At 37.6% G+C, this 26427-nt stretch overlaps 1 protein-coding gene across 1 annotated transcript in view; it reads left to right on the top strand.

Annotated features, from left to right (window-relative positions):
• The window catches only part of LOC137500999 (uncharacterized), a 57282-nt gene extending 38540 nt beyond the window's left edge, over positions 1-18742 (top strand). The window contains exons 5-6 of the mRNA XM_068227818.1: positions 5507-5599; positions 18584-18742. Coding sequence (XP_068083919.1) covers positions 5507-5599; positions 18584-18742 — 252 coding nt within the window. The remainder of the gene's footprint in view (positions 1-5506; positions 5600-18583) is intronic.
• The last annotated feature ends 7685 nt before the right edge of the window (positions 18743-26427 follow it).

Genomic DNA, 26427 nt, shown 5'->3' on the forward strand with positions numbered 1-26427 from the left:
ATTCTTCCTATAGTCCTGACCTACCAATTTCCATCTCTTTGAGCTTTTGAAGGAGCATCTGGGTGGTAAGCGATTCAACAACATGGCCATTCCACATGCCATCATGATGTGGCTTCAGGGAGTGGACACAGTTTTCTTCCATGCTGGCATCGATGCCTTGGTTATTATTTAGCGTATGATGCTACAGTTGACAATCGACTATGTACAACTTCTTAATGGGCACCAAAAAAAAAAAAAGTGACTGTATATACAAACCCCACATTAAAAATGTTAATGTGAGGGTCTTTCAGTCTCTTATAGACGAATGTCCGGCTCTTCCAGCCAAGAGAGTGCCTCAGGGGTCACCCAATGAATGTCCTCGATGGAACCAGCAAAAGCTCGCAGAGGGCAGTCCTTCAGAATGTGCATGATGGTGTGCACTTCAGCACCACAGTCACAAGCTGGAGAGTCTTTCCAGCCCCACTGATGCAGAGCAGAAGCACTTCTTCTGACTCTACAGCGTATCCTGTCGAGTGTGGTCCAGGTGGAGTGAGGAAGGTTGAACCCAGGCAACTTTGTAGTTGGATTCCTGATGTTGACAATGTCATGAGGGTGTCATTGAGACCATTCATGTTTCCATATTTCATCAGGCTTGAAATGTGAATTAACTAATTCCTTTGCCGCCTTTCAGGCTGGTTTCCATGATTTGAGTCTCGTTACGGCATTTTCATCTATATCCTGATGTATCGGGAGGTAACTGTTCTTCGCTATCCTGGTCCACAGTATAACAAGGGCACTTTGCCATCTGATATGAGGAGAGCTGAATGTTGCTCAGTAATGTTAACCATTGAATAGGAGTAGAGAACAATATACCAGATATAATTCTCATTGTGTGGTGCAATTTGACATCAACCAGACTAGTGTGGGAGTTATTGAGCCATACAGAGGAGCAATATTCATCTGGTGAATATACTATTGCTAGAGCAATTGCTCGTAGTGTACACAAATCTGCACCCCCATGAAGTACCAACTAGTCTACCCAGTAAGTTGTTACGGCTTTTAAGCTTAGCAGCCAGTTCCTCAAGATGGCGTCGATAGGTTAAGGAACTGTCTAAAGTTACACCCAGATATTTTGGGCTGGTATTACACTCCAGTGTGTGGTTTCCGAACCTGATTGTAGGTTGATACTGTACTTTGCCAGCCTGTTATTTAGATGGAACATAGCTACCTTTGTCTTTAGTGGACTATGTTTCAGGCACCATTTTTTTTTTTTTCAATAATCACCCGTCTTGTCAAGGTCTTTGGATAGAATGTCTTCTGCCTCACTGAAGTCTGTTCCTTGTATGGTAAGGTTGATATCATCCGCATAGATGAATTTGCAAGATTCGGTTTCTGAGAGATCATGAATGTATAAGTTGAAGAGAATGGGAGACAAGACTGATCCCTGTGGTAAGCCATTATTAAGTTTATGGAATCTGCTATGGCATTTTCTGTATGAATTTGGAAAAAAATCTGTTACTGAGTATATTTTTTATCAGGGTGAAAATTTAAGACACGGTATAGCCCTGATGAGTTTCAGGAGAAGGCCTTCTTTCCAAACAGTGTCATAAGCAGCTGTGAGATCAAGGAACACAGATAGATTTTTACATTTTCCTCTCGAATCCTGTTTCAAGGAAGGAAGTCAAAGTGAGAACCTGATCACCGCAGTTTTGACCATGCCAGAAACTACCTTGCTGAGGTGGAATAAGGTGTTCAATTGCAGGAGATATTCTATTGAGGATCAGTCTTTCTAGAAGCTTCATGTGTAACACTTAGTAGAGCTGTGGGTCTATAGCTTTAGGCGATTTGGGATCCTTGCCTGGTTTCAAGATAGCTATCATTTTAGCTGTTTTCAATAGAGTAGGCAAGCGGCCTGATTGCAGAACATCACTGAAGAAAGAAACAAGCAAACGTTTGGTTGCTGGACCACAGTCCTTTAAAAGTTCTGGGTATATGCCATCAAGTCCTGCAGCTTTACCATTTCTGAGTGTGTCCAAACCTTTTTGTACCTCTTATGAAGAGATTGGACTTGTATACTGGTCATTTGTCTGGGTGTCTTATTTTCTCTGCCTTAGTTCTGATTTAACATGCTTGGTGAATTTCTTATCCCCTGAAATCCACAATGTTGAGACGAGGTGATTAGCTATGGTTTTCACATTAATTGAGGAGTGATTTCTTGATGGTGTGCAAATTGGATCAAGCTTACAGATGAGAGACCATGCTTTTCTGCTGGAATATGTGAAGTTAAGATCCCTTACAGTTGTTACCCACTTCTCTCTTCTAGCATTATCTAGTGATTTCAGGAATTCAATTGCTTTCTCCTGACTACATTCTTCCTCATATTCAGCGGACAAGTGACTGGTTTCCTTATTCCAACCTGGTATGTAATCCTTCCAATAGCCTTGGGGAATGGTTCTTTTTGTGGCAGATTTGATTAGACCAACAAACCTACTGTAATTTGCTGAAGCTGGAGCCATCCATCTAACATTGGCATCTGTGTGCAATGCATAAGCATTCCAATCAGCTTTTTGAAAGTTCCAGCGAGGTTTAGATATAGACCTAACGATAGGTATATGCGGGACAATTTCATAAATTATGGGTCTATGTTGACTTCTCTGGAAATTTTTCAGTACCTGTCTGTGTACTGGGGAAGTTGTCATGAGATTGGAAGAAATGAAACATAGATCGGGTAATTAGTCTTTATTCCAACAGCCAGAGTGGAATGTCCCTATGTCCTTAGCATCGTAGACTAGCTTAAAGTCTCTCTTGTCCATCCATTCAAGCAGTCTGTAACCATTCTTATCACACTCATCATATTTTATTTGTTCACTGATCCCCATCCAGCACACGACTGCGCCAGTGAGCTCCCTGGGGTTCCTTTTATAGCCGAGGCCAGAACGTGTGTAAAAAAGGATGGGAGCACTGGCGAAGCTGCGGGCTGGACGAGGATACAGTGGTGATGACCAGTGAGGCTGGAACATCACAGTGCTTTATTCAAGAAATCAATATACATGGAAATACTACGAGAGCCACTTTGCAAAGAAATATACACACATAGAATAAACAGTTACATACAGTGTACAAAATATTACAATCTTGGAGGTGTCCGTTGAGCTGGCGGAGATCTGCCTGTCATTGGTTACTGTGATGGCTTGGAAGGTGGTGGTGATGGTGGCGGGAGTCCTGTGGTCTGCCGTGTCACCGGAGCGGGTCGTGGTACCAGGTTGGACGGGTGGTCCCTGCTCTCACCGTCCGCTGTTGCCGTACTAATTTCCCGCGCCCCCTCGTGTTCCACGGGCCCGTCCGCAAATGACCGGGGTTGGACGCAGTTGTGGTTGAAAGGGGAATCCCTCCGGGGTCCATGCGAGGGTCTCGGACGTGGCGGCATCGAGCTGGATTGCTGCTTGCCATCCCTTGTTTATTTCAGCATAAAGCAGGTTGGTTCAAGTCGCAAAATAGCTTTGTTGGGCTGCATCGAGATATTCCCAGGCGCTGAGACCTCAGAAGACGGTCTCTATGTCATGGTGGTCGCGTCCCGCTGACATCACCACAAGCTGCTGCTGAAGAGTTAGTGCTAATTGGTGCATCCGTTGGGAGTCTGGATTGACCCAGCCAGAAGTGTATTCCCCTGGACGTAGGATGCGCCATTGAAGTCCTTGCAGGTGCGGATTTAGAGGCCGTTGAAGTGGTGGTTGCTGTTTCTGAACTGTATTGTTCATTGGGTTGTAATCTTTGGATTCCAGTGATGTTACCCTCTGGGCGAGAGTATACTGGTTGAGGGGAAGAGAGCCCAGCTTCTGTTGTATGGATTGTAGATGCTGAAGAATTGCCAAGTCCGGTTGCCCTTGCGCCATGTGCAGCGGATTCTGAGGTGAGGGGTCCACTTGGCGGTCAGCCGATGTATCTCGAGAAGAGGATTGAGATGTGCTTTTATTGTGGTGGCTGTAGAAGTCTCCAATGATTATGTTATTTTCTGTAGGTACCAGCACGATGGGATCTGGCCAGTTGTCTGTAGGTGGCTTTTATGCATTGGTTATCACAACATTCTGCACTTGTTTAGATGAGGAAAAGGAAGTTTGATTCACAACATTTTCAAGTACATCATAGTTCACTATATCTTTCCTGACCAAAGTGGCAATGCCATATTTAGAATGATTTACTGCTGTTGCTAATTGGTATCCAGGAATTTTACCCCTACAGTTCAGTTGAAGGTCATCTTCTGTATGAGTTTCCTAAAGCACAACTCCATCCATGGAGTGATCCAGAAGGATTTTGGATTATTCACTTTTTGCCTTACTGATTCCTTCATTGTTATTTTGGCAGATTGTTAACTGAGAGCTGAATGTTTGGATATGGAAATGCGAGTCCTCAGAAGGACTGATTTTATTATTATTTATGTTGATTTCTCGATTGTCATAACCATGAGGTCCTGTAGGGCTGTACGATGGCATCTTATTGTTCTTATTAGCACCACCCAGAGGACACATGTAGGACACTTTAAGATTAAACCTACAGATGTTGAGCAACGTTGTCTCTCGATGCCTTGGTGTACCATTGGAAGAAGTGTTTGGACAAGAATGGTGAGTATGTTGAATAGTAATGTGCATCAGTGCCCAACTTTAGTGTATCCTTATATCATCATCTAAAATAAAGTTTCTCCATGTGAGTTATTGTTACCTTATTTTTCTGAAATTTTGTTGTAGCTTTGTGAATTTACTAACAATGACTTCCTAGCTTGGTCTTTGGAGTCTGTGCTGACCAACTACACCAAAATATGGCAGGCACTTCCAAGCAATAACTTTCTTAGAATTATATGGTGACTAGTAAGGTTAATGGAAGTTTATATCAGTAATAAGGTGGAAAATGATTTTAAATTGTTGCTAGACCTTTGTGACATTTTTTGTCCAGAGCATTCAGATGATCCTCACACTCATTTCTCAACATATCTTGTCCTGTTTATTTAACCAATCAGCTCTTATCTTTTGCAAAGATGAAAATTTAAATATGTATACAATATACAAAAATGTTAACATTTCTGATCATCAGGATCTTCTGATTAATGCTGCTCATACTCAGTGTTTTCAGAGGCTCTGACTATAAGCTCTCATCGTGGTTTTCATTGTAGAGACCATTTATGAAAAGTTTCTAACCTTTAGCATCGCAGTATTGTATCTTATCTTACTGTCATTTCAGTAAATATTGAAAAACCTAAAAAGTATCTATTGAATAAGAATATCAAATTAAAATTCCTTATTTCAAAAATACATCTCCACAACCAATATTCAATGTTTTGTAGTCCATTGATACTGAAAATGTTGTTTTCAAGGTCAATGAATCAATCCTTCCAAATCTGGATACTTAAAGATTTACATAAAGATTTACAGAACTGTTCAGAGTTTCTGACAGGCCTAGAATTTGAATATTATAATACCAATGAAAATATGAATTCAAAATGGTCATATTTCCCTTCTTTACTTTTTCTCTTTAGGCAAAGAAAGATAACAGAAAGAAAAGTACTTCCATCAATGGCTCAGATAAGGAGCGAATTTTCCAATCTCATCCTGAACCAGGTAGTAAGAAGGTATGTATAATCAGCCCATGTATACACACATAGGGTGTATATGATTTTGGAACCTAGTGTTAACAAGGACTAATTTATGATCTGTGCAGCTATTTACTAACTAGCTTTCTCTTTCATTGCTTGGTCTCATTCCATATTTTTCCACTACATCATGCTCTGATCCTTTGCCTACTAGTGATGGGACATTCAATTCATTTGACTGAATCGATTCATTTGATTCCGTTCACGTTACTGAATCGATACAGTGTTCCGATTCACGGCTCATTGGTCACCGCTCCTACTGCATCTGTGTAGTATGTGCTGGTAAGACAGCAGCAACAGCATTCAGTGCTCGCAGCTGCCATCTGGTCTTCATACTATGAACTCCTTTCTTAGAAAAAATGCTAGATGTACAGTAGCCCGCTGGTTTTCTGATTCAACATACTGTTATTGCATCTGTCCACATATGATTTAAGTCTTGTGCAACGATGTGACATATGAACTGAGAAAATACTGAGCCGTTCTTCCCAACATAAAACAGGTACTTTTGAGTGGTCATGAGCATGACTCATAGTCATAGAGCAGGCTAGAGTCGAGTTTAATTGTCAAATGTCAACTAAGTTATAATACTAAGATTCATTAAACTAATAAATAGTATAACCTAATAGCCTACCTACTTAGTAGCTACTTCAGAATTATGTTGTGACTACCTTTTTAACACTGCAAATAAATCCATCTTTTATTTAAACCTCCCTGTAAGAAGAGGACAGTGAATGCAAATGGGTATTATTTTCAAATGAGCTGAGCTCGAGAGTCCATTATAGGATGTTAGGAAAAACCTAGTCCATTATAACATACGATTATTTCAGTGTAGCATGGCTCACAGTATGTCTCGCTGCAGTGAGCCGATAAGGAGCCGTGCGTATCTTGTCTCTTACTGAGCCAGCTCGTTCACGATTCTTTCCGTGTGCCATGGCTCACTGTATGTCTCTCTGCAACGGAAGCTCGGCTCTCCGCGTGTCCAGTGAGCCAATAAGGAGCCATGTGTATCGTGTGTCTCACTGAGCCGCGCTCGTTCACAATTCTTTCAATGTGCCATGATTCACTGTCTCGCTGCAGCGGAAGCTCGGCTTCCCATCAGCGTCTAGTGAGTGCGCCACTCAGCACTGTCCGCTGGGAGTAAGCTGAATTGTGTGCCGTGAGCTCGCCGTTCCTGTGAATCGATTCACTCGGACACTTGAATGAATCGATACACTGCTTCGAATCATGCATTCAGTAGCCAACACTATTGCCTACCATGTATTCTAGTCCTTCATCATAATGAAGTTTCCATCTACTTCCTGGCCAGGTCAGAGATTTTAACCTTAAATGGTAATTCCCCTGGTTGGGGGGCTGGGTATTTGAACTGTTGCAACATCCCTGCAACCCACACACCACACAAAACACTATCTTCAACTACAGTAATAGGCAGTTTCCTGTACATGACAGATGCTGCCCACCCTCGTCGGAGGATCTGCCTTATAGGGTTGCACCAGGCTAGCAATAGCCAAACAGAATTATTATTATTATTACTATTATTATTATTACACTGCATTAAACCTTCCACCTTTTTGTATATTCTTTCAATTTCTTCATCATCGGCTGAGCTGAAAGATTTGTTGGGCTTTACTATTGACAATAGCTTTGTGTCTATCTTGACAACAAGAAACCATTTGCTGCGGTGGTCATAGTAACCACCCCATTGCCATATTTTCCTATTACTATATCAGGGCTGGCCAGAACGAGGCTCTTGGCGGCTCTTGAGTCAGTCTTGTGTGGCTATTGACACCAACATTAGAGTAAAATTAAATGATATAAATAATGGAATCTAACGACATCTAGCAGCTGGCGGCAGTCAGTAGCAGTGATGTGCGGCTTAACATTATTAGCGCCGTAGGTCAGTGGTAAGACATGGGAGGTGAAGATAGTTCCGGCACCTTCCATTTCATAGTGCTTTGAGCGGGAGAGTGTGTCAGTGAGCCAGTGTCGTGAGGTGAAGCCAGTAGCGTTCACGTATAGGCAGTAGCGAGTGTCGATACTTTTCTGCGTGTTGTTGTGTGCTCTTTCAGTACTGTTGTGGCTTGGTGTCCGAACAGTTGCGATGCTGTCTAAGAAGCGTAAACATTGAAGAGGAGAATCGAGCTTTTAATACCGACTGGGAGGAAGAATTCATTTTTGTAGAAAGAAACGGTAAGCCAATGTGTCTTTTGTGTCAAATAACTTTGTCACTGTTCAAGGCCAGTAATCTAAAACGCCATTGTGACACTAACCACAGCAGTGTCAACAAAGATTTTCCTGTTGGCTCTCAGTTAAGGAAAACCAAACTGAAATCACTAAAGGAAAAACTTCATCGTCAGAGTAGGGTTTTGTCAATTTTTACCAAGGAAGCAGATTTGACAACCGAAGCTGGCTTCATCTTGGCTTTTAATATTGCAAAAGCAAAAAAGCCTTACATAGAGGGGGAGTTTATTAAGAAGAACATGGCGCAAGTTATTTCTGGTTTAGAACCAGAAAATAAGAAACTGCAGAGACTGATCAACGAAATGTCCGCTGCTAGACACACAATAGAGAGGCGAGTTTCTGTTATTAGTGCAGATATTTTAAATAATTTACAACAAATATAAGCGAGTGTCTGGCTCCGGACGAGTCTACTGATATCGAAGATAAACCACAACTAGCTATATTTGTGAGTTGTCAAAGGACTTGCAGGTGGTGGAAGAACTTTTAGACCTGGTTACTTTGAAGGATACTACTCATGGTTGTGAGATTAAAGAAGCCCTGGATGGTGTTTTACAGAAACACTCAGTGCCTATCGGTAATATTGTCAGCATTGTTACCGATGATGCACCATATATGACTGGCACGAAACAAGGGCTTATTGGGCTTTTAAATGCTGACACATCATTTCCTGATTTCCTACCTTTACATTGTATTATTCACAAAGAACATTTAGCAGCAAAATATTTTCAGTACCCACATATTATGCAGGTAGTTCTAAAAATTGTGAACTTTATTCGCTCATGTGCCAAAACACACCGAGAGTCAAAATCTTTTATAGAATACATGAACAATGATGAGCTTCTTGATGATGTATCTTGGTACTGCTTAGTAAGATGGCTATCAGTAAGCAATGCTATTGACAGATTTTTTGAATTACTTGATCCAATCACACAATTTATGGAAGGAGAATCATTCCCTGAACTTTATGACCCCCAGTGATTGTTAGATTTGGCTTTCTTTACAGATGTGGTCCAGCATTTAAAAACGCAAAACATATCTTTACAAGGAAGGGCCAGACTGTATTTAGCTTTCATAGCAAGTTGAAGCTTTTTGGGAAAGACCTTCAGACTAAAACATTTTCTCACTTCAAATATTTTAAGAATATTACTGAAAGCCTTCCTGACATTCAAGTGGAAACTGAAGATTACATGAGTAAAATGTCTGGCCTTATTGAAGAAATCAGTGGCAGATTTAATGATTTGAGATCACTTAAACCTTCATTTTCATTCTTGGAAAATCCTTTTTCTGTTGATGTTGTGGGCGATGGCAGTCCTGTTTCATCACCAATAACGAAGGATACAGCAGCTGTAGAGCTGGAGCTGTAAGAACTGCAAGAGGACGAAGGATTAAAAGGACTCAAACGAAGTGGCATTTATACCATAGAATTTTGGAAGAATGTTCCAGGAGAAAAATACACGCTAACAAAACAGTGTGCCAAAAGACTAATCTAAATCTTTGGGACTACTTATGTGTGTGAATCACTGTACTCAACAATTATATTCATTAAATCTACATATCGATCTGAACGAACTGATGAACATTTTAGTGAACTTGTGCGAACTGCGCTTACCAGTTATCAGCCAGATTTCAAAAAACTAACAGCAAAAATGAACACTCAAAGAAATCACTTCTCAAAAGTAAAATCTCATTCCTTGATGTGTACCTGAAAAATAATGTTCTGTCTAGTGTAGAATATAAATGTTCCTTCACTTGTTATAAAATGAAAGACGTGTCTTCATTTTATAAACCATTTCCTAAATATGCTCCCAATTGTTTGCCTCCTAAATTTGCGGCTCCCAGAAGTAAGGTTACTGGCCACCTCTGTACTATATTAAACAAACTCCTGTATATCCCTCCCTTGATTTTGCATTAATAATATTGTAGTCTCTTGACCAAAAGTTGTGATTTCTCTGGCAATTCACAACATGTATACCAAATGCATCTAACTTTTATGCACGGTACCTATTTATTTCACTTTTCAGATTCTGTAACCTACCACAACAATTCATTATATTGAATAATGCACAAGATGTGCAGAGCTATATAATGTTACCTTGTGAGTTCAATTTTCTAGAACTCAATTATTTATTTGTTAAGAAGGAAGCCATACTCTCCAGTGTCAACTTAGTCAAATGATCGCTAATATAAAGATAGGAACTTTCCAGTTAATCAATACAATTATTTTTTATAAGGTACTTAAAATATTTTTACATAACAGTACCGGTTTTGACCTTATTTGTGGGTCATCTTAAGCTGCTGAAGAACATTTGTCTTAATAAAAACAACATATAATATTAAAACATTACTTATCTTAATTACGAATGACTAATGCTAAATTACAGTGATGTGTTGTGGTAATAAGATATGCTTGAAAGAGTAGTTTTGAAAGTCTAAAATGTTCACCAGTTAATTATGACACTGATCTTGATGTTCACTCATATACTGAAAATGAAAATCCACAGCCTGTTTCCAGTCATTCGACCGGGTCAGGAATGGAATGAATGAAGCCCCATCTAGTGGCGAGAATAGGAAATGTGCTGGCTGGCGAAGCCTGTCGCACTCCTCTGGGGCAATGATTAATGAAATGAAATGATATTGGAGAGTGTTGCTGGAATGAAAGATGACAGGGAAAACTGGAGTACCCGGAGAAAAAACCTGCCCTGCCTATGCTTTGTCCAGCACAAATCTCACATGGAGTAACCGGGATTTGAACTATGGTATCCAGCTGTGAGAGGCCGGCACACTGCTGCCTGAGCCACGGAGACTTCTCACTCATATACTCATTTATTTAAACTAGTGTTGCAATGTTGACGCACTTATTTTAAATTAAAAAGTCTTAATGTTGAGTTATCATGTAACGTGGAAAGTTTTTATGTTTCATCGAACTCAATTAGCAATCTGTCCCATTTAACGCAATGAGTAACATGGTATTGGTTATAAAATTGACCACAAACTTCACAGATACATCTCTCATTCCGTTCGTGGTAACATTCTGAATTGCAGATTTTGTGGTGGTATCCATGTATGGTTAGCAAATTCATGAAGTGTTGTAGGTCTTGATTTGTGTCATACCGTGATCAATTTATCATGGCTTCCATTGCATAGAATTCAGGCAGATCACCATTCTTTTCCTTTCCCTTTCTTCAAGATGTTTCTTCTGATTGGCTGCAAAAGGCAGAGAAAACTTAATCCATAAATCTATATATATAAAATAACTTGTCCTGACTGACTGACTGACTGACTGACTGACTGACTGACTGACTCGTCATCGCCGAGCCAAAACTACTGGACATAAAGAAATGAAATTTTGGGGTACATTCATATTAACATGTAGGTGTTCGCAAAGAGAGGATTTTTGGATATTCCGTCACTAAGGGGGTGAAAAGTGGGGTGAATTTTTAAAATGAGGACATGTATATCTCAAAAACTTAAAAGTTTACAGACGTAAAAATTGGTATTTGGAATCTCCTTTCAAAATAAAGAAACACGTATTTTTTTGTTTTCGAAAAATCCCATTAACGGGTGTGAAAAAAGGGGGGAAAACTGGTTGAACAACTTTTATGAGGAGACTTATATCTCAAAAACTGAAGATGTTACAGACGTGATAATTGAAATTTGGAATCTCCTTTGAAAGTAAGGAAACACTATTTTTGCGTTTTTGGATAATTTGAAGCATAGGGGGTGAACAGGAGTGAAAAACGGGGTGAATTTTGAAAAAGACTATATCTGTAAATTATCTCAGACACGTAACATATTACAGATTTGAAAACTGGTATTTAGTATTTCCTGTACAAGTAAAGAAATATAAATATTTTTTCGGAAAATCCATTTTAGGGAAACTGAAAAAGGGCGTGAATTTTTAAAATTAGCTTATCTACAGTATATCGCAGAAACTTAACATGTTGCATGGTATCTCCTTTAAAAACAAGGAAACGTGCATTCTTTTTTGGGGAAAACCCTTAACGGGGGAGTGAAAGAATTGTAATATTAGTTGAATTATTTGTGTGAGAAGGTATATATACACCAAAAAAATCTAAAGGTGTTAGAAACGTGAAAACTGGTATTTGGAATCTCCTTTAAAAATAAAGAAACACGCATTGGGGAGGGGGGGGGGGGAAGAAACTTGGTAGAGTGGGGGATGAAATCAGAGATGAATTCCTCTTATGAGGATATATATATCTCAAAAACTGAAGATGTTACAGTCATGATAACTGGTATTTGGAAGCTCTGTTAAAGAAACAGGTACTGTTTGTTTTTGGAAAATTCACTTGAGTGGGGAGTGTGAAAGGAAGTAAAAAAATTGAATTATTTTTCTGGAGAGAAGATTACAGACTTGGGTATTGGTATTTGGAATCTTCTTTAAAAATAAAGAAACACACACTTTTTGGGTGCGGGGGTGGGGGGAACCAACTTAACGTGCAGGTTGGAGTGAAAAAAAAAGGAGTTGAATTCTTTTAATGAGGATACTTATATCTCAAAAACTGAAGACATTACAGACATGAAAGTTTGTATTTGGAAATTGCTTTCAAAGTAAAGAAACACGTAATCTTTTGTCTTTGGAAAATCCACTTAAGGGGTGGAGGTGGGGTGGTGAATTCATTGAAAAATTAGTTGAGTACTTTGTATGAGGAACCGTATATCTCAAAGCCTAAGATGTTACAGACATGAAAATTAGCATTTCGGGAGGGAAAATCAACTTGGGGGCAGGGGCTGTGAAAAAGGAGTTTAATTCCTTTTTATTATACATATATCTCAAAACTGAAGATGTTACAGTCATGATAATTGGCATTTTTAAGTTCCTTTATAAATAAAGAAACAAGTTTTTTTGGTTTTCAGAAAATTCACTTAATGGGGGAGGGTGAAAGGAAGTGAAAAAATGTAATTCTTGTTATGAAGAAACTTATATCTCTAAAACTTAAGGTTAAACACATGAAAATTGGTATTTGGAATCTCTTTTAAAAATAAAGAAGCATACATTGTTTGGAGGGAGTGGGGAATCAACTTAATGGGCTGGGATGAAAAAGGAGTTGAATTCTTTTTATGAGGATACTTATATCTCAAAAACTGAAGAAGTTAAGAGGCATGAACATGTGTATTTGGAATCTTCTTTCAAAGTAAAGAAACACGTGTTCTTTTGTCTTCGAAAAATGAATTTAAAAATTAGTTGAATTCTTTGTATGACGATACTTATATCTCAAATGCTACAGATATTAAAGATGTGAAAATTGCTTTTTGAATCTTCTTTAAAAATAAGGAAACACGCATTATTATTTTTTTGGGGGGGGAATCAACTTGACTGGTAGGAAAGGGGGTGAAGATGGATTTGAATTACTTTTATGATGATACTAATATCTCAAAACTGAAGATGTTACAGACATGAAAATTAGTATTTGGAATCTCATTTCAAAATAAAGAAACGAGCATTTGTTGTTGTCGGAAAGTCGACGTTAGGGGTGTGGGGTTGAAAATAAGTAAATAAAGAGTTGAAATATGTTTATGAGGATACTTTATCTTAAAAGCTGATATCCTAAAATGTGAAGCTGTTACAGACGTGAAAGTTGGTATTTTGAATTTTCTTTCAAAATAAAGAAACACATATTTTTTTGTTTTCGTAAGTCCACTTAAGGCGGGAGAGGGGTGGAAGTGAAGAAGAAGGAGAAGAAGTTGATTTATTCTTATGAGTATACATTTATCTCAAAGACTGAAGGGTTTACAGACGTACAGACATAAAAACTGGTAATTTGGAATCTCCTTTAAAAATAATGGAATGCGCTTTTTTTTTTTCAGAAAATTCCCTTAAGGAGCTGAAAAGAATTTGAAAAGGGGGTTAATTTTTAAAATGAGTACCGGAATATCTACATTATATGTCAAAAACTTAACATATTAGACACAATAAACTTCGTATTTGGAAAGTCCTTTAAAAATACGGGAACATGCACCTTTTTGTTTTCGGATAACGCACTTAACGGGGGACGTAAAGAAGTGAAAAATTAGTTCAATTTTTTTTACGAGGATACTTATATCTTAAAAACTGATAATGTTACAGACGTGAAACTTGGTATTTGGAATCTCCTCTAAAAATAAAGAAACATATATTTTTGTTTTCGAAAAATACACTTAGATGGGGGTGGGGGCATGGAAAGGACTGATCAATCGGTTGAATTTTTCTATGGGGATATTTATGTATATCTCAAAAACTGAAGATGCTACAGATGTGGAAATAGGTATTTGGAATCTTCTTTAAAAATATAGAAACATGTATTTATTTTTTCGACTTGAGAGAATATTTCTCACATGTAGAGTTCTATGTCGCATGCTCTTTTTAGCCCCAAAAGGTAATACCACAAACATGGTTTATGAAGTATTTCTGGGGTATATGAAACTCAATTTTTGGGTCAGTTTTTGTACTGTAGGAAGTTTCAGATAATGACTCAGTGCAGTGCCGAGGAACGATTACCTTGATCAAATTACGAAATCCACGTGAGCGAAGACGCGGGTAATTGTTAGTAATCTATATATATATAAAATTACTTGTCCTGACTGACTGATTCATCATCGCCGAGCCAAAAATACTGGACATAAAGAAATTAAATTTTGAGGATACATTCATATTAACATGTTGGTGCTCGCTAAGAGAGGATTTTTGGATATTCTGCCGCTAAGGGGGTGAAATTTTAAAATGAGTGCAACTATATCTCAAAACTTTAAAATTTTACAGATGTAAAATTTGATATTTGAATCTTCTTTAAAAATAAGGAAACATGTTTTTTTTTTTTTTTTTTTTTTGGAAAATTCCAATAGGAGGGGTGAAAAGGGTGAAAAAGTGGTTGTATGCCTTTAATGAGGATACCTATATCTCAGAAACTGAAGATATAACAGACCTGAAAATTGGTATTTGGTATCTCCTTTAAAAATAAAGAAACACATATTTTTTTGTTTTTGGAAAATCCAATTAATGGGGCGAGGGGTGAAAAGGGGGGTGAATTTTAAAAATGAGTGTGTGTATGTATGTATCAAAACTTTTGAAGTGTACAGATGTGAAAATTGGTATTTAGAATCCCCTTTAAAAATAAACATATTTTTGTTTTTGGAAAATCCCAATAGGAGGGGTGAAAAGGGGGTTGAATGCCTTAAATGAGGATACTTATATCTCAGAAACAGAAGATATTACTGACCTAAAACTTCTCATTTGGGATCTCCTTTGAAAATAATGAAACACATCTTTTTTGTTTTTGGAAAATCCAATTAATGGGGATTAAACAGGAGTGACAAATTTGGGTGAATTTTTAGAAAGACTATATCTACAGTATATCTCAGAAACGTAAAATGTTACAGACGTAAAAATTGCTATTTGGAATCTTCCTGTAAAAGTAAAGAAACATAGGTGATTTGTTTTTGAAAACTCCGCTTAAGGGGAACTAAAAACGGGGTGAAATTTTAAAATGAGCATTTCTACAGTATATCTCAAAAACTTAACATGTTTCCGAAGTGAAAAATAGTATTTTTTTTATCTCTATTAAAAGTAAAGAAACATGTATTTTTTGTTTTCTGAAAAAACACTTGGGTGGAGTGATAAAAGTGACTAAAATTGGGGTTGAATTATTTTTATTAGGATACTGATATCTCAAAAGATGATGTTACAGATGTCTTGATTTACTAGCTTCATTTCCGTATTGATAGTTCACTAATATATAGATAAGAAAAGGTTCCACCTTATCAATACAATTTTATTATTAACTACTGGAGCGGTTTCGACCCTAAACAGTCATCATCAGCTGTACATTGATACCTTTACATATGTCAAATAATAGTTAATGTGCCTTTCTAAATGGAGAAGCCATGGGGAAGCATTATGTCCAAGCATCCAAATTGGGCATGTTTGAGAGTAAAATGGTACTTAGGTGTGGAGTTATCTTTTAGGCCTAAAATTCATTTGTGTAACTTAACTTAAACTTAATTCTAAATTACAAGTACATTAAACACTTTAAATTACATAATGCTTGTTAAAATCACATATTAAAATACACAGTACATGTTAAAATGTTAAAATCCTATAAAACACTTTCGTTGAAATGAATTTATACGTCTTGCGTAAGTCTATGTTCTTGTTTTGAGTCCAATGTAGTTGCAGAATAATTCAGTGCTTGCGTTCATGGGCTGTGCTCTCTTAGGAAGTCCTATTTTTTGTTAAAATGTCTCCACTTGTATGGGTGGTAAAATCCTCTATTATTAACAAATCCAGTATATAGCCGGAGGTAAATATGTGCAGCTGTGGTTGGTATTATCTTTAAGTATTGGAGTAAATTATGGTCTAGGTTGTGTGTAAGTATTTCTGATGCAGAGCGGTGGCTCCTTCCTCGTCTATAACTGTGTGCTGATATATGTTGTTATTACTGTCGTGGTTGGGTACAGTACACGCCTGGCATGCAGGACTTCCCATGTCTCCACTTGTATGGGTGGTAAAATCCTCTACTATTAACAAATCCAGGATTTCCCATGAACGCCTGTCGGCTTCTTACTCCGAGTGTCGACAATAACGTTCAGTTAATAACGTAACAAATTACCCTCACCATCCTCTAATGATTCAACCGTCACACTTCCGTTTCGACTAGAATGTCAATCAACCCACGTTCTTAACATCATTGCAGTATTGCATCAAATTGAGATGGTCCATAAAGGTCCTATTTAATCATCGTTCTTCAACTTCAACTTCGTATTTTTGGTCAAACTGAACCACATCATCATATGCCTTTGACTTTCGACTTATCTCTTGTAAACAACTAATTGCTAGTCCATTGACCATATTTCATTATTATTTTATTCTACATTATTTATTAAATACTATTTTTATCGTCATTTTCGTTGTAACTGCTGGTTGGCCAACATAATTTTTTAGCAATCCTATCTCTCGTTCATAACAGACTGTTGTTTTGTTCATTTTAATTATAATAGATGCCTTCTAATGTTAATATCACTGCTACTTTCACCAATTGTATATTTCCTCGCTCATTGTAATATCTTTAAAACCAACTTCATTACAAGTCTCTTACCACATGTTAATTTTAGTTCAAGTCTCTCCAAGGTTTTTTTTTTTTTTAATTTGTTTTATTTCAAGTATATGTAAATCAGGTGCCTGATTATATTCTAAGGTTAAGATAATGGCTGATGATGCCTAAATTTCAAGGCGAAACATGTACCATTTTAGTTAACATGCCAAAGTAAATCAACTAAGACAAGACATTGTATTGTTTAGGTGGTGAATTCAATAAATTAACTTATTGTTCCAATTTTGTATTGGGTATTTCAAGCAGCCCTACATACTGTAGGGGCCCCCTATCTGCCACCTGGGTACGCGCTTTGTAGGGGTCAGGTTTCCCTGGTTACTTATTGGAAGTTAACCCCACCCACAATGGCTAAGGTTACTTGAACAGAAGACATAGTTAAAAGTTGCTCAATACCATACTTATCTAACGTATTTTTCATTCCCAAGAATCTATACTGTGATATAATCATCTTGGCCATTAAAGGCTCCACCCAAATTGTTAGAAATCACCTCTATAGTACTGCATATGAGAAGGATTAACTCCAGAAACTCTTCATGGTTAAACATACATTCAGTATTCAAGTGTTTTGGTGTACTTTGTCAGATTTAGGCAGTCTGTCATTGTGGGAAGTAAAAATATAGGCCAAGGGAGTCTTTCATTTTCATGCCCTTTGTGACCCTTGTCTTTCTTTGGCCCATACCTTCATTTTTCAAAATATCAGACCCCTTCCATTTTTTTCCTCTGATTAATGTTCATAAAGGATGGTTGCCTTGTTGTCCTTCCTCTTAAAACAATAACTACCACCACCACCACCACCAGTCTTTCATTTCTCCCATTTTCAAAGTCCTCTCTTTAAATACCCTCGTGATATTTAAAGGTGCTCAAATATGACAGCCTTGTGTTGGTAGATTTACTGGCACGTAAAAGAACTCCTGCGAGACTGAATTTTGCCACCTCAGCATCTTTGAAAACCATAAAAGTAGTTAGCGGGACCTAAAGCCAATAACATTATCAAGTACCCTCACTCTTTGAGGGTTTTTTTTTTCACATAGTAAGATTGACAAGGGCTGATATTCTCATTGTTTTGCATCTTGAAACAATGAAGCCAATGACAATTTAAGGGATGTTAAAGAAACATAATACCTGCACAAAAGCGTAATGTCTTATGTATCAATATCAGGTGCTAAAAGTTGTTCTAGACTTGCTGACATAGCTCAAGCATACTTACCTTATTCATAAGACATTACACTATCTAATATATGTACTTGTTTTTTTCCTACATATTTCTTTGAATGTAAAATGATAAAGTGATTCCTGTGCCACTTTACTGACTTTTTCCATTCCTAACCAGTCTATTTCTACTTGGACTGATAGAAGATCCTTTTATGACTTCCTTTTAAGCATACAGATTTTGTTTCATATCCTTGCAGTAGTATTGTTAGCAGAATTATGGAAAGGATATTTAAGCAGTATACTGTACATGTTTATAAGATTGTTGGAAACAAAAATTATTCTGACAGCTTTGATGCTTTGAATATTTTAAGGTGCACATTTCAAATTTGTGTTATTATGTATTTTGGAAAGTACTGAAATGATTATGTATTATGTGAATTTATTAAACTTGCCAACACTATCTCTGCAGGTATGTCCTGATGTTGGAAAAAACTTATCACAGTACAGTAAGACCAACAGTACAACTTATCAAATGAAGAAGAATTTTATCCGTAATAATAGTGCACCAAAGAAATTTGTCAAGAAACCGCATAATGTTGCCAGTGATAACGATGATTTATTTGCGTAAAGCTTCATTGTGGTAGTTTGAATATTTATTGATTAATTTTAATTTCTTTTTGTAAATATTGCAAACATATTAATTATTACAATAAAGTGATTTTAAATGCATTATATTTTTTCTTTCTTTTTTAAGGTAACTTAGTACTTTCTTACACAGGTACATATACTCATATAGTAGAAATCACCACCATTTAATCATATATGAATCTTAAAATATGACCACAAAATGTACATGCGTTCATGCTAATTTTCAACTAACGAAACTTCACATTGTCGTGAGAATAGGAGTATGAGGTATGAACACTTATAATGAACTTTCTAAATGTCCCTACGGGGATCTTATCTTTATCCGCTCTAGAAGCGAGTGTCTTTCTTACTTGTCATTCCTTGTCGCAGCTTACTATGGTCTCTTTTGACAATAGCAACTAAATCTGCACTAAAAATTTACATTGTACCTCATAACGGACATATTGGCAGATGCCGCCCACCCTCATTGGAGGGTCCGCCTTACAAGGGCTGCACTTGGCTAGAAATAGCCACATGAAATTATTATATATATATATATATATAATATATTATAATAATAATATATATATATATATGCGAATAAGCCCATTAATACTATGCAAAGTACTTAGGCGCGTGCATTTGCCTTCTTCTGTATTCATATTTCTTTCATTCTTTTACTGTGGTCTTCCTTTCTGTCTTCAGACCAGGTTGCTCCGATCTTCTTTGGTCTTTCCTCTTGGTCAACTTGCCATTTGTGAATTTTGGATCTGAAGATTACCCTGTTTTGGACATCTGCTGGTGTAATTCCTGCCTGTTTCAAATCGGTTTTATTTTCACCAATCTATTTCATTGTGTCTGTTTTAGCTTTACTCCTGTTTTTATAGAATTTGACTATTTGTTTGGTAAGTTTGTCTGGATGCATTCTTTTAATATGTCCATAGAATCTTTGTCTGCATTTTCTCATGTCACTGTAAATATTTGTGTATTGTTTGATTTCCTGTCTGCCTCTAAGTTGGTATTGTCCGTTGGTGAGTTTTGAGCCTAGAATTTTTCTTATTGCATTCCTTCTTCTCAGTGTTTTCCTCTTCAAAATTAGTGTCTCTGTTCCATAAAGACCTTCTGGTTTAATGGGTGTATTGTAATGTCTTAGTTTTGTATGTTTGGAGATACACTTTTTTGTTGTAAGATATTTTAGGTTAGTCGATATGCAGTTTCCATCTTTTGGCATCTAATTTCATTGGCTTTTGTTTTGAGTCTATTTTCCTGAATTGTTTCACCAAGGTACTTAAATTGCAATACTCATTAAATTTTTCCATATTTTGTCTCCATGAATTCTGGAGCATGTTTGTTGTTCTGTCTTTTCAAAAGATATCTGAAGGCTGACTTTTTCTGCAATGGAGTTCAGTCTGATTTTGGGCTGTTGAAATATCTTTGGTTAATATTTCTAGGTCATCTGCAAATGCTAGGCAATCTTTTGCTAGTTTTCCTCTGTCTAAAGTGATTGATTGGTGAATTTTGAGGACCAATTTCTGTTTGCACCATTCTTGTATCATTTTTTAAAGGAGGCAGTTGAAGAGTAAGGTGAGAGTCCATCTCCTTGTCTTGATTTGATTTCAGAGGGATCTGAGGTTTCCCCAATGAATTTAAACTGGACTTCGTGTCTGCCAGTGTCTGTTCTATGATTGCAAGTGTTTTCATGTCTAAACATTGTTCTTTCAGTATTTGGAAGAATGATTTGCGGTCAATTGAATCATAGGCTTTTTTTGAAATCAACAAATATGCAGACCTAAATTTTTGCTACAAATTCTCTGATGTCTTAGGATTAGCTTTAGGTTCAAGATTTGCTCTGGACACGATCGGCCTGGTCCAAATCGTACCTGATAATCTCCGATTTGTGGTTCTAGTTGTTGTTGTGCTCTATCAAGAATACACTGGGATAGAATTTTGTATGCAACTGATACTAGTGAGATTCCTCTATAGTAGTTTACATCTGTTCTGTCTCCCTTCTTGTGTAGCGGGTGAATTAATGCATTTCTCCAGTCTTCTGGGATTTGTTCTGTTTTCCAAATGTCTTGCATGATTTTTGTGATTTCTTCTTTCCTGCTGATTTGAGGACTTCCGCTATGATTCCATCTTCACCTAATGCTTTATTGTTTTTCAATCTTTGGACCTGTCTTGTGATTTCTTCTTCATCTGATGGTAATGAATTTGGAATTTTCAGGTTCTTGTGGAGAAAATCTTTGTGTTGGCTCTGGACAGTTCAGTAATTCTTTAAAATATCTGGCGAGTTCCTCGCAGTTTTCTTGGTTGTTTAGTGCCAACTGTCCATTTTCTTTCTTGAAGCAGAGACTTTGTTGTTGATATCCTGCAAGCTTAGTTTTGAGGTTCTTATAGACATTTTCTGTGTTGTTTCTTTCAAAGCCTTTCACAATTTCAAGTAGTTGATACTTTTCAAATTTCCTTTTGGTCTGAATGATCAATTAAGCTGTCTATTTCCTCACTGCCAGGAATGTTTTGTAGTTATTTTTTTTCTGTTTCGGTTGTTGTATGCCTTCTGTCAAGAACGGATTGCTTGTTCACATTCCTCATTCCACCAAGGGTGTCTCTTTCTTTCATCAATCAATCAATCAATCAATACTGATCTGCATTTAGGGCAGTCGCCCAGGTGGCAGATTCCCTATCTGTTGCTTTCCTAGCTTTTTCCTAAATGATTTCAAAGAAATTGGAAATTTATTGAACATCTCCCTTGGTAAGTTATTCCAATCCCTAACTCCCCTTCCTATAAATGAATATTTGCCCCAGTTTGTCCTCTTGAATTCCAACTTTATCTTCATATCGTGATCTTTCCTACTTTTATAAACGCCATTCAAACTTATTCGTCTACTAATGTCATTCCACGCCATCTCTCCGCTGACAGCTCGGAACATACCACTTAGTCTAGCAGCTCTTCTTCTTTCTCTCAATTCTTCCCAACCCAAACATTGCAACATTTTTGTAACGCTACTCTTTTGTCGGAAATCACCCAGAACAAATCGAGCTGCTTTTCTTTGGATTTTTTCCAGTTCTTGAATCAGGTAATCCTGGTGAGGGTCCCATACACTGGAACCATACTCTAGTTGGGGTCTTACCAGAGACTTATATGCACTCTCCTTTACATCCTTACTACAACCCCTAAACACCCTCATAACCATGTGTAGAGATCGGTACCCTTTATTTACAATCCCATTTATGTGATTACCCCAGTGAAGATCTTTCCTTATATTAACACTTAGATACTTACAATGATCCCCAAAAGGAACTTTCACCCCATCAACACAGTAATTAAAACTCAGAGGACTTTTCCTATTTGTGAAACTCACAACCTGACTTTTAGCCCCGTTTATCAACATACCGTTGCCTGCTGTCCATCTCACAACATTTTCGAGGTCACGTTGCAGTTGCTCACAATCTTGTAACTTATTTATCACTCTATAGAGAATAACATCATCCGCAAAAAGCCTTACCTCCGATTCCACTCCTTTACTCATATCATTTATATATATAAGAAAACATAAAGGTCCGATAACACTGCCCTGAGGAACTCCCCTCTCAACTATTACAGGGTCAGACAAAGCTTCACCTACTCTAACTCTCTGAGACCTATTTTCTAGAAATATAGCAACCCATTCAGTCACTCTTTTGTCTAGTCCAATTGCACTCATTTTTGCCAGTAGTCTTCCATGATCCACCCTATCAAATGCTTTAGACAGGTCAATCGCGATACAGTCCATTTGACCTCCAGAATCCAAGATATCTGCTATATCTTGCTGGAATCCTACAAGTTGAGCTTCAGTGGAATAACCTTTCCTAAAACCGAATTGCCTTCTATCGAACCAGTTATTAATTTCACAAACATGTCTAATATAATCAGAAAGAATGCCTTCCCAAAGCTTACATACAATGCATGTCAAACTTACTGGCCTGTAATTTTCAGCTTTATGTCTATCACCCTTTCCTTTATACACAGGGGCTACTATAGCAACTCTCCATTCATCTGGTATAGCTCCTTCGACCAAACAATAATCAAATAAGTACTTCAGATATGGTACTACATTCCAACCCATTGTCTTTAGTATATCCCCAGAAATCTGATCAATTCCAGCCGCTTTTCTAGTTTTCAACTTTTGTATCTTATTGTAAATGTCATTGTTATCATATGTAAATTTTATTACTTCTTTGGCCTTAGTCTCTTCCTCTATCTCGACATTATCCTTGTAACCAACAATCTTTACATACTGCTGACTGAATACTTCTGCCTTTTGAAGATCCTCACATACACACTCCCCTTGTTCATTAATTATTCCTGGAATGTCCTTCTTGGAACCTGTTTCTGCCTTAAAATACCTATACATACCCTTCCATTTTTCACTAAAATTTGTATGACTGCCAATTATGCTTGCCATCATGTTATCCTTAGCTGCCTTCTTTGCTAGATTCAATTTTCTAGTAAGTTCCTTCAATTTCTCCTTACTTCCACAGCCATTTCTAACTCTATTTCTTTCCAGTCTGCACCTCCTTCTTAGTCTCTTTATTTCTCTATTATAATAAGGTGGGTCTTTACCATTCCTTACCACCCTTAAAGGTACAAACCTGTTTTCGCATTCCTCAACAATTTCTTTAAACCCATCCCAGAGTCTGTTTACATTTTTATTTACCGTTTTCCACCGATCATAGTTACTTTTTAGAAACTGCCTCATACCTGCTTTATCAGCCATATGGTACTGCCTAACAGTCCTAACAGTCCTAAAAATAGCAGTATTAGAACTAACAGTTCTGTGTATATTAATACATGAAAGAGTCTTGATGATGAGCATACTCATGATGTTAGAACCTAGTTATTTTCAAATTTACTCATAATTTCATTCCAGTTTTTAATGTCAATTTGTATATATTTGTTTCATTTGTTTTATGTCAATTGTGTGCATGTACATTTGTTTAGTTATTAGATGTTTTACATTAAGGCTGAAGATGGCCAGACCTGGCCGAAACTAGTCCCTAATTAATGTAATTTAGATTATTGCATATTATAGTATTGAAAGGTGGACCATTACTACATTAATAATTATACTGTAAAAGGCTTACTAGAAGAAACTTCAAAAATCGCTTGTTAAACTTGCAACATTTTACTGTCAAGAGCATGTGCCTCTATGGAAGACCAAGACTGTGATAGCAAGACACACTAGTCACCGACATGAAGATCACTTTACTCGGCAGGTTCGACCCTGGCTCAGTCTGATGGTATTTGAAGGTGATCAAATACGTCAGCCTCATGTTGATAGATTTACTGGCATATAGAAGAACTCCTGTGGGACTAAATTCCGGCACCTCTGCATCTCCGTAAATAATAAAAGTAGTTAGTCAGATGTAAAGCCAATAACATTAGATCACTCTGCTCAAACAAATTTTGCATATGATCGCAAAACATGGTGATTGTTGATTCAAAGTATCAAACTAAACAAGTAAAAGTATCAAATATCTTTGTTCAGTTGGTAGTAGAACTGATTCTTGGAATCTTCATCATCATTTAACCCTACATTAGTAGACCCACTAATTATTAGTATACACACGTAAAGATGATATATCAAAGGAGATTTGGATAAATGAGCGCATACACGTGATAGTTATCTACATTTACAAAAAAGCAAATAATTATCACTTGTAACAATATAAAAGAAACCTACAGTAGTTTCACAGAACTGTGCACAAAACTTAGAGAATCTGCTAAATTATCAATTGAAAATGAATAATCTGATAAATTATCCAGTGAGAATTAATAACGTTTCAGAAAGAAACCATAAAAGTTATGTTGTTGACTCAATAATAGGAAAGCATAAACAGACTCAACAATGTGCAACACAACAAGTAATAGTTCACAACATGCAGGGTATCAGATACTTGATTGACACCAAGCTGGAACAATCAGCGCATTTCAATTTTTTATGTTAACCGCATATCTGCATATGAGCTTGTTGTAGGAACAGTAAGTAGTCATCATTCTTTTGATGCCCAATGGGCAGAATTTGGAGCTGAATTGTAAGTTAGTCCATCCTTTTGACCAAGCAAATTCTTTCCGAATGTTTTCACCTTCATTTTCATGGTATTGATGGACAGCCTTTGTGTTTATCATAGAGCTGCTAGTTGCTTATGGGGTTCTATCATATAACCCAAACTTGAAAATGTCCTTTTTTTATCTACAATGACCCCCCTATGGGTGGTGGCAGTACAATAACATGCACGCTATCTCCTGCCCATCGTAAGAGATGGTCGCCAATCCATACTCCCAAGTCAAGAGCTCCCAGGGCCTTTAGTGAGTCCTGGCATTGCTTCCACTTACTTGTGCCATGCTTCTCACTGACATTTATCCTATCTGACCTCCCTTGTCAGCTCTTGTTCTTTTCCAATACTCACAATATTAGGTTCGAGGCCTAGGGCGTCTTTCATTTTCACACCCTCTGTGGCCCTTGTCTTTCTTTGGCCAATAAATTCATTTTTCAAAGTATCAGGCCCCTTCCATTTTTTTCCTCTGATTAGTTTTAACAGAGAATGGTTGCCCAGTTGTACTTCCTCTTAAAGCAATAATCACCACCAGCACCACCATCTTTACGATGAAGTCTGAAAGAGTTGTGAGAATATATACCCCGGGTTTGATTCCCGGCCAGGTCGGGGATTTTTACCTGGACCTGAGGGCTGGTTCTAGGTCCACTCAGCTTACATGATTAGAATTGAGGAGCTATCTGACAGAGATAGCAGCCCCGGTCTAGAAAACCAAGAATAGCAGCCGAGAGGATTCGTCGTGCTGACCACACGACACCTCATAATCTGGAGGCCTTCGGGCTGAGCAGTGGCCGCTTGGTAGGCCAAGGCCCTCCAAGGGCTGTAGTGCCATGGGGTTTTGTTTGGTTTGGTTTCAAGTCACAGAGAGAGGAACTGAAGATTTGTCAAGATAGCTCCTCATTGGGTGTTGATACCTAGCCTTGTGATGAAGCTGGGAAGTAGTAGAAATGAGATCGTTGGGGACTGAGAAGAGATGGATGTAGAAGGAATGGGATTGACGAGGAGAGAGACAGTCTATTCAAAGATGACACTGTATGAAGATGTGGAGATTGTCCTTGTCTCCTCCTCCTCTTGCTCCCTCTTCCCACACAACCTGCCATTACCTCACACTATTAAGTCTATCTACAGTGGAACTACCCTATACTGGTCATGGAGAGATATACACCAAATGTAGGTGAAGAGAAGATGTCGGACTCTCTGGCTGAATGGTCAGCTTTTAGGTCTTCGGTTCAGAGGGTCCCAGGTTCAATTACCAGCCAGGCATTTTAATCACATCTGATTAATTCTTTTGTCTCGGGAACTGAGTGTTTTTGTTTGTCCCAACACTCTCCTCTTCATATTCAGACAACAAACCACACTACCAACCACCAGAGAAACATATACCTAACTATATCTCTCCATATTCGGTTGGTATCAGGAAGGGAATCAACTCGTAAAACAGGACCAAATCCACATGCACGACACAGTTTGCACCCACAACCCCGCAGGTGTGGGGAAAGGTGGTAGAAGAAGAAATATGTAAAGAGCAGGTTCATTACTGGTAGACATATGCCAAGCAGATGTGCAGAAATTTACATGCATTCATGCAGC

This window comes from Anabrus simplex, chromosome 5 (genome assembly GCF_040414725.1).
Source record: "Anabrus simplex isolate iqAnaSimp1 chromosome 5, ASM4041472v1, whole genome shotgun sequence".
NCBI lineage: Eukaryota > Metazoa > Arthropoda > Insecta > Orthoptera > Tettigoniidae > Anabrus > Anabrus simplex.